A 9,520-nucleotide genomic window follows, 5' to 3' on the forward strand; every position below is an offset into this window, starting at 1 on the left:
GCATCTCCTGCTGCTCCAGCCCTGGGCTCTTCACACCCCCCCCCGCACCCGCACCCTCTGCTGTCCCAGCCCTGGCTCTCACCTGCACCTCCTGCCGCCCCAGCCCTGGGCTCTCCCCCAAAGAAGGAATTGGGTGGACTAAAGGGACAGTGCCCCTCTCTATCTGAAGCCTAGCAAGGGAGGTATGTGGATCCCACTAGAATTTAAAATGAAAAGTAAGGGAGGGGAGGCTCTGGACCTGGGCAGCTTTAGATACAGTACCAGGTACGTAGGAGGATTTCCACTTCTGAGCTATGGAAGCAGAAATTGACTTTTCCTTTCCAGATATAGTTAATATTCAGAAAGGGAATCTAGCACCTGTCTTCCAGATAGGGTGACCAGATGTCCCGATTTTATAGGGACAGTCCCGATATTTGGGGCTTTTTCTTATATAGGTGCCAATTACCCCCCACCCCTTGTCCCGATTTTTCACACTTGCTATCTGGTCACCCTACTTCCAGATTTGAACACCCTCAAAATTCAGGAGTGCTCAAGCACAATTTGGGCAGCTGTTACTTCATTTCTCCCAAATCAAATATACTGATCCACTGTAACTTGCTGTAGAAAAAGTAGAATAAATTGAGCAAGAAATGCTTCCCAGTGGTATTAAGACTGGAATTGCTATTTTCAACAGCCATTGCTTTTTTAATTTTAAGTTTTAGTTTTATTTGTTTAAAAGGAAGACAGTGATATTTCATTGGCAAATTCCCCATAGAAACAAAGAGTGGAACAAAAGAATAATAAAGGCACCTCAACTTTTCCTCATGTATGTAGGACAGTCTTATAATATGCATCCAGACATCCTCCAATCACACAAGCTGAAAACTGTTCCACTTTACTGCAGTTCTGTAACCATATGGGAACCAATCCTGTCTGTGTCTGTGCACATCCAAAATTCCTGCTGAATGACCCGCCCTGGGAGCGAGTTACCAGTGACCCAGGGCTGGGGCAGCAGGAGGGTGCAGTTGGGGGGTGGGGGTGGGGGGGGGCAGAGAGAGAGAAAGACCAGGGCGGGGGGGGGGGGGGCAAATTTTTTTTTGGCTTGGGGCAGCAAAAAACCTAGAGCCGGTCCTGCTGAGAACTAACCGGCTCATCAGAGAGCAACCCAGGCGGTGGGAAAGGCTCCACAAGGAGACCCCGCACACACCCTGCTCGGCCAGGGGAGCGGGGCAGTGTGCTTCCATCACCAGTGAAACGAGTTTGCCGGGCTCAGCCGAGCGCCACCAGACAGCTCCCTGACCCACTCCCTTGGCTGGGAGACGCGGACACGCCGTCGGCGTGGGTCACCCTGGAGCCGACAGGACAGACACGCCCTGGCCCAGCTGGGGCCCATCCGTCACCGTGTGAGTACACAGGCCCGACAGCCCCTTGGCTTCAGGGAACATGTCCTCCAGGTGCAGAGACCAAACCCGGCCACCAGGAACGAGGGGGGGGTGGGAGCAGTGCTTGCGCCCGCGCGGGAGGAAGGGAAGGGGAAAGGACCCAGAGAGCGAGAAGGGCCGCAGCCAACAGCCCCTGAGATAAAAACCTGAGCACAGGGTCCTTCTGCAGTGCCACTGTCAGCCCTGAGAGGCCCCAGCGGCAGGCCACGGTCTCAGGGCGACAGCCGTCGGCGAGCAAGGACCTTTCACCCTGCAACTCTGCAGCCCGAGCAATCAACACACGGAGGGTGTGGGACAGCCCACCAAAGACGCAGGCACCTCCTGGGAATGCCAAGCCATGACAGAGCAATGAGAGTCCACTGGGCTCCCCCCTCCCCTGTAACCATAGGAACACCGAATCTCAGTACCGGCTCCCAGTCCCTTACCGTCCGTGAAGGGCTCCCACTGGTAGAGGCGGCCCATGAACTCCTGGGTGTTGAAGGCAGCGCACTGCACGGCTCGGGCGTCGGGCTGGTCGGCTGGGCACGGCTGGAAGGGAAAGGAGGCTGAGATGCGGCTGAATATGGCGCTAGGAGACGCCAAGCAGATCTCCACACTGCTTCCCATCGTGGGGGCACGTGTTGCTATATCAGTGCCCATCACCAGCGTGAGATACAAATACCCTGGGATCTGAAATGCAGCTGCCTCTGGGGTGGGGCATGGCAGGTCTTTACCTGCCACACAGCAATGCTGCACAGAGATCACTTGTGCACTGCTGAAATGCGGTGGGGGTGGGAGAGCAGCACCTGGTTAAGAGCCATGTAGCAACACTGTAACAGAGGTTGCTTACCCAGTGCCAAAATGCAGCCACCTCTGGGGTGGGCCATGGCAGCTGTTCATCAGGAATTGCTCATGCGATGCTCATCATCCTTTCTTTCTCCTCCCCAGCATCCGTCCTCTCCTCTTCTCCTACCCCATTCCTTCCACTCTCTGCCCATCCCCTTTCCCCCTTACTGCTTAGCCACCCCCCACCCCACAATCTTTCAATGGAAGGGATCAATCCCTTGAGTCAGCAAAGCCCTCGAGGCCCCAGCTGGGGGGAAAGATGCTATGGGCGGTGAATGCATTTTCTTTGCCAGAAAGGGGGAGCCATCGCACTGGGAGCTTGCCCTCCTCGGGCACCTCCCCTGTGAAGATCTTCAGGTGTTTGGAAAACGTTCCTGGAATTGCACTTGGTGAGGCAGGAAAGGGCTGTCCCGTTATATGGGGGGAAACTGAGGCAAAGAGAAGGGACACGACTAGCCCGGGGCCACAGAGAGAACCAGTGAAACAGAACCCAGGACTCCTGCCTCCCAGTCACCTGCTCTAACCATCCAACCACACTCCCTGCTCAGCCCCCTTCTCTGCTCTAACCACTGGAACGCACTCCCCTCACAGAGCAAACCCAGATGTCCTGGCTCCCTCCCCTTAACTGCATGACCTCAAGTCACCAGACAATGGGGCCCCTAAATAACTTCTTCCCAACAGCCCCTGTAACTCTCCCAGCATGCTCTGGGCCCCTCCAGCCCTGCATGGCTATTTACAGGAGCGAGTTCCCGCCAGCCAATGGGGGAGGTTTGGCCGGCATTGTATAAACGAGCGGGACGGGTGATTTATAAGCCCTGCACTCTCGGAGCACGGCGGCGGGGCTCGTCTGGAACCGGCTGGGCCTGACATTTGTGTATTTTTTCACTGTTTATTAAACCAAAGAAAAAAGGACAAATTGGCAGGAAAAACCCCATTAGCAACTGAATCGCTTGTCGTCTGCCTTTCCAGCTCAGACGCTCTCAGCCCCGCCAGCGGCCACTTCCCTAGATGGACTTGAATCCTTTTACTGCTAAATGGACGCAGGCCCCACAAGATAGTTTGGTCCTGCTGGCTAAAGTGGAGGAGGACGGAGTCAGGACTCCTGGGTTCTTTTCCCGATGGGCTGGGTGACCTTGGGCAAGTCACTTCCCCTCTCGCCTGTAAGATGGGGTGGCTAATACTGTAATAAAGTGGGTGGGGGTGTGTACCCAGCACTGCCCTCTCCTGGAGGAAAGCAGAGCTGATCACCTGTGTGTCTTATGCCCTATACTGCTGGTGGAGAATGGAGAGTCTCCTGTTGGGGGTTTGAAGCATGGGGTTCTAAGTTCTAGTCCCACCAGGGGGAGGCATCCAGCGCTCCTGTAGGGAAAGCAGAGGCCCTTACCTCCTGCCTGCAGGCTTTGAACTGCTTGCTCTCCCCCTCGCAGTGGAACGTCTCTGTGCCAGGGTGGTAGAGATTCCACTGGGGCACCTCGGGGCCTGGGTGCAGGCCCAGACTGGGCCTTTGCCCCCTGGCCTGGAACTGGACGGGATTGCCGCGGTGGAGCAGCCAGATGTCCGGTTCTGCCAGCCGGTGAGGTGAGGGCTGTTCCACAAAGAGGCTCTGGGAGGCCCGGGTACCATAGCTGCCCGGGCGGTACTCGTTCTGTCTCTGAGCACGGGGCCGGGCCAACTGGTGGGGATGGGAGCGTGCGGGGGGGTCAGCAGGGCCTGCTCCCTCTGGCTGGGCCAGGTGGGTGGCCTCAGGCCCGGGCTTTGGTGCTCCTGTGGCCCGATGGTGGGAGTGGGGATGGGGGTGGCCGAGTTCTGGTGCCCCCTTTTGGCCACCCCCTGCCCCGTGTCCCTTGGGCGCCAGCTGCGCCTCCACGGTGGAGCTGTGGTTCTTCAGCACCTCGTGCGTGAGGCGCAGCTCCCCCCGTGGCCGAGGGGCATGGCCGCTGCTCGGGTCCCTCTCTCCCGTGGGTGTCCCAGGGCGGGAAGGCTGCTGGATACCCCTTGTGCCGTCCCCGGGCCCGTCTCCTCCTCCTCGCTTGGCGGGCGCCTGCGCTCCCGCCCTCAGGCGCGACTCCTGCGAACCCGTCTCCTCCACAGCCGTTGGCTCTCCCCCGCCGGGCCCTACGGTGGCCGCCGGAGCCCAAGCAACAAACAGGGACGGCTGCTCCGTGGGAGAGGGGCCCAGCTGGGGAGTGCCCTCCCTGGTGCGATGCCGGGCCCCTTGCAGCTCTGGGGATGCTGCTGCTGGCTCCCGATTCTCTCCAGGACTCGCCTCGTCCTCCGAAGGGCCTGTGTGGGACTTGGCTGTGGCCTCGGCCTTCAGTGGCCCAGCGCTGCCCTGCTCGGCCGTGTGGGGCTGGCGGTGTGGAGCAGGCCCCTCTCCCTCACTTCTGGGCCTCGCCCTATGCCCTGCCAGCTCTGAGCTGTTCTCTGCCAGCGCTCCAGCCTGGAGCTGGGGCTGCGCGGAGTCCTCCGCCGGCATGGCCTTCCTCTGCTTGTGGTGCGGATGGTGCTCGCCTTTGGCCGGCGGCTCCTTCTCCCGGCTGGGGGCTTCCTTGGCCTTGCGCTTGGGAGTCTTGGTGGGTGGCGGTGGCTGGTCGCTCGGGGGCCCTGGGTGTCTCTTGAACCGTGGCGTGCCCCCCTCCGCCACTTCCTTGTGCAGCGGCAGCGCGAAGGGCACCTTCCCGTAGCCATATTTCCCCGGTTTGATCGACTCTCGAATTCGAGACCTGCAACGAGGGGGGGAACGTGTTGTTACAGGCCCTGCGTAAACAGAGCAAAGGGGAAGCCAGAGACCTGAGTGCGCCTACTGAGTGGCTTCAGAATGGCACGCCTTGTGTCATGAGCCCTGTACTGCACACAGCTCAAGGGGATTCTCCCATAGTTTAGCAGGGGTGGGGGTAGGCTTCTGGACTGGGAGGATCTGCGCTCTCTCCCTGATGTTGCCAGGGGGCATTCCAGGTGCCGTGGAGTATTCCAGGTGACGCCCAACACTGCTTCCTAGCTAGTATGCGCTGAGAGAGCAGGCTTGGCAGCCCCCGGGAGGAAGGAGGGTGCAGTGGTTAGAGCTAAGGCCTGGGACTAAGCCGATCTAGGTTCAGTTCCTACTTCTGCCTCTAACCCTCTGTGTGACCTTGGGCCAGTCCCCATCTGTGCCTCTGTGCCTCGGTTTCCCCATCTGCCCAATGGAGCTAACAGCCCTGCCTCGTGGAGGGGCTGGGAGGCAAAGTGCATTCGAGGTGCCCCAACAGCCTGGTGATGAGGCCAGGCAGCGTGTGAGGATCAGCTGACCCCTTTCAGTTTCTGAGTGGATTTAGCCCTGGGGGCCGTTGCCGGACGGGCGGCCCTGAGTGGACAAGGACAGTGATGGGGCCCGCACCCCACCGTGCAGACACGGGTGGTTTGGTCTCCATGCCCAGATCCAAGGTATTTTGGCGCTTATGGAAGTTAGGATCCGAGCTTGCCAGCTGGGAGTGCGGCTTCAGAGCAGAGACCAGGGCAGTAGGAACAGTGCCGGGATCCCCGCACTCCAGTCACAGACTGGAGGACAAATGGCACCTACCCAACGGCCCGAGCCAGCCGGTTCCCTCTCCCCCGCCCAGGTCGCGAGCCCAGGCTGTGCCGCAGGGGACCCTGGCTCTCACCTCCTGGCGGCGCGGGACTCCTGCGTCGGGGACACTGCCCACTTGGACCCGAGGGCAGCGTGTCGGGAGCTGCCGGCTGCGCCGCCCGCCTCGTGGCTGCCCCGCCGCTCGGGTTTGAAGAGCGGGAGTGACTCCTGGGCAGGCAGCCGCGCCGGGGCCGAGCTGCGGCGTCTGAAGGGCCTTTCCGGGCTGGAGGTGGCGGGAGCGTCCGGGTGGCGCAGCCAACGTGAAGAGTGGGCCAGGCCGCGGCTGGAAGCGCCTGCTTTGCCGGACGGGTCCTCTTCCCGCCTTGGGGCTCTGGGGGCGAGGGCTGGGTCCCTCCCGCGGCTGGAGTGCGTGGAGGAGGCATCCCGCAGCGGGGACAAAGGCAGCTGCTCGGAGGGGAAGGACTCGTGGCGGATGTACCTGTTCGGGGGCCCGTAGCGGGCGGGAGGGGGGGCTGCCCGGGTGTGGCTGGAGCCGCTGTGGAGAGGGAGGGCAGAGTCGCTGTGGAGGGAGAAGGCAGGCCCCGGTGGGGAGAGAGGCGCCCCCGATTCCCCATCAGTGTGAAGGGGGTAGGATGACCGTGGTGGGTAAGGATTGGCCCGTTCCTGTGGGTACAGGGGCTGGGCGTACGTGTGTGGGCCATGAGGGCCCCCCCAGGGGGCTCGCTGATAGGGGGGCAGGCAGGTGCGGACCCTTTCCAAGACCCCCACCCCACAGGGCTGGGAGCAGGATGACCACGGGCTCCAGCTGCTCCAGGCACCCGCCACTTGGTTTCCAGCTCCGTCCTCCTCGGGCACCTGCCGGGACGTCCGCTGAGGGACCTGCAAGGGCACAAGGAGACGGCCTGGTCACTGGGGGGCTCCCTCAGGAGGGGCCTGTCCCCAGCTCCAGGCCGAGGTGACGCTGCCGCACCAGCTGGGGTCTCACATCCTCCAGTTGGCCATGGCCCTTAACAGCAGGGAACATCCACTCCACTGGCGTGGGCTCAGCCCCCCACCTCCACCCCGTGAGCATCTGACCAGGGGCCTCATCCCCTCGACATAGCTTAATGCCTGACCCAGCAGCCAGGGCTCAGGGGTGGCACTGGGTGCCCAAGGGGCAGCTTTGGCCCAGGTCTCTGGGGCTGGGACAGACGGAAAGATCTGGGCAGGTAGAGCCTCCTGGATCCGGCAGCAGGAGGGTTGGTACCTGGGAAGAGCCCGGAGCAGGGGGAAGAGAAGCCAAAAGACGGGGCTGAAGGGAAGCGGGCTGGGTTGAGGGGCACAGACCTGCCCAGGCAGCATTTCCCTTTGTGTCCCTGCTGCTTAACGCAGGGCCCTTCCCCGTACCCCCCACCTCAGCTGGCCTGGTGCCTCAGACAGAGGGACGATCCCACGCCAGGCGGGGCGGGCCCAGCTGTGGGGAGCAAGCTGGGGAGTTTATCGCTGCCCAGCTGTTCTCGCCTCCTCGCTACAACATCCCAAAGGCCCCTGGCCTGGAGGGCTCATCGTTAGCCAAAAAAGGAAATTAAGAAAACGAACGTGCTCACCGATTGCCAAACTATTTGGCCTGGTTCAGGACTGCCTTGGAGACAGACAGTGCTTGGCTGGATTTTAACGATGGCACAGGTACCGTGGGGCGGGCTGTTAAACCCACTCGGTGCAAAGCAGAGCTCTGCCGCTGCCCCCCTCAAACGTTCCTCCCGCACCCCACAGTTTGGGGACCTCTGCTCTAGTGCCTCGGATCCAGCCAGCCAGCCTGGCTGCAGCCCGCTAGCTTCACTGGGGGGCTATGTTTTTTTTTTATAGCTCCTTCATCGAAAGGATGGAAGGCGATTCCTCTAAGCCTCAGCATCTCCAGGGGAAGCATCAGTGACCCCCGGCGCTGGGTAGAGTGCTTTTCATCAGGAGATCTCAAAGCACAGTGCAGAGCAGGATCTTACCACCATTTGACAGATGGGGAAACTGAGGCAGAGCAAGGAGAGGTCAGGGGTAGAACCCGGGTCTCCTGAGTCCTACTCTACTACTCGGCAACACAGGTCCTAGGCTGAGAACTAGCAACTCATTCCATGCAGGCCAACAGCAAACAGCTCCAGATGGGCGTAATGACTGTCCCCCTGTAATGCCCCAGGCTGCATTCAAACCAGTAATCTAGAGCCCCGCCACACAACCTCCTCCCACAAGCCCTTCCAGGCCCCCGTGTCCGCATCAGAAATTTCCCACGTTTTTCTTTTCATTTCCAGGGACGCTGGAAAGCACCAGCACCCAGGCCGGGAGTTCCCCACCAGGGACCCAGCCGCCCTGCGCCCGGCACTTTCATCTGCCCCCTCCCGGGCCGGAGAAGCAGTGGAGGTGGGCGGAGGGAAAGAGATTTCAAAAGGTTTGGGGCCCCCTCTCCTTCCTCCCCAAGAACAACGGCACCTCGAGGAATGACACAGTCAGGCTGAGAGCTGAGGGCCAAGTCTGCTGCTGGCGTCGATCTGGAGCGAAGCCGGTTTACGCCCACTGGGGCTCTGTCCCATGTTGCCTCGGAGCCTTTCCAGCACTCGGAAGCGTAGCTGCCAATACAGCCCCGCTGCCCCTTCACACAAGGACACTGGGCAGCTGCTTCCAGCGCTCCAGTCCCAGCTCTGTCACTGACCTGTTGGGTGACTGTGGCTGGCTGTCGTGCCTCAGTTTCCCCTTTGGCTGTGAGCAAGAGGGCAGGGACCGTCTCACACTCTGCAGTGCCCAGTTGGGGCCTTTCGGTGCTACCGCAATCCTGTGGCCTAGTAGGCAAAGCACTGGCCTGGCACGCAGGTTCTAGGCCAAGCACTGCTCGCGGGGTGACCTGGGGCAAGTCACGGCCCCGGGCCGTGCCCTGGTTTCCCCAGCTGTAAAAAGTGGGGAATCATCCCGGCCCCTTTTGCAAAGCGCTTTGAGATCTGCTGGTGAGACGAGCTAGGGCTCGTTTTATCGGATTATTAATCAGCTCTTCTCTGGGTTGCTTCTGCATGCGAGGCCTTGGCTGACTTCGGGGCTTGGGAACAAGATAGGGAGCCTTTCGCCTCCAGTGACAGCCGAACGCTGGGACCATGTGTGAAGGAGATGGCTGCATCGGGGTGCTTACAGGCCGGATGACAGCCAACTGTTGAGTGACACCCAGATTCCCGGCTCCACTGTCCCCAAGCCTCGGCCGCACACCCCTAGCAGCAGGGCCCGCCGCTCCAAATCCCAAACTCCCCCAGCCGAGGGCCTGATCCTCCGACTGCTGGCGCCTTGTGCGGCCGTGTGCCCAAGCGGGCGAAGAACGCCAGCTGATCACAACGGCTGCGTGTGGCGCTCCCTGACTGCACAACACGCAGGACAAAGGGCAAACGTCAGCTCACGACTTGGCTTTTGCTCGGGGGCCTCTGGTTCCTAAGGACGCTGGCGCAGGAAGGGCTGGGGGGGCCGGGGACTGCTCGGCGGAGCCAGGGAAAGCTCCGTTTTGCAACACACGGCCGGGTTACCAACGCTGCCCCGGATAAACACACCAGAACCACTGGGAATAGAACCCAGGAGTCCTGACTCCTCACCCACCTTCTTTTAACAGAGAGACCCCACAGCCCACCCCGGCTTCCCCCTCAGCCCAGACAGCAGCTGCTTTCCACGGGCTGTAAACTCCTAACGCGGACAAGATGCTGCTCCTGCC

At 61.0% G+C, this 9,520-nt stretch overlaps 1 protein-coding gene across 1 annotated transcript in view; it reads right to left on the minus strand.

Moving 5' to 3' along the window:
• The window catches only part of ADAMTSL4 (ADAMTS like 4), a 72,489-nt gene that overhangs the window by 25,437 nt on the left and 37,532 nt on the right, over positions 1 to 9,520 (minus strand). The window contains 1 exon segment of the mRNA XM_005293802.5: positions 1,847 to 1,949. Coding sequence (XP_005293859.3) covers positions 1,847 to 1,949 — 103 coding nt within the window.

This window comes from Chrysemys picta, chromosome 20 (genome assembly GCF_011386835.1).
Source record: "Chrysemys picta bellii isolate R12L10 chromosome 20, ASM1138683v2, whole genome shotgun sequence".
Classification (NCBI taxonomy): Eukaryota; Metazoa; Chordata; order Testudines; family Emydidae; genus Chrysemys; species Chrysemys picta.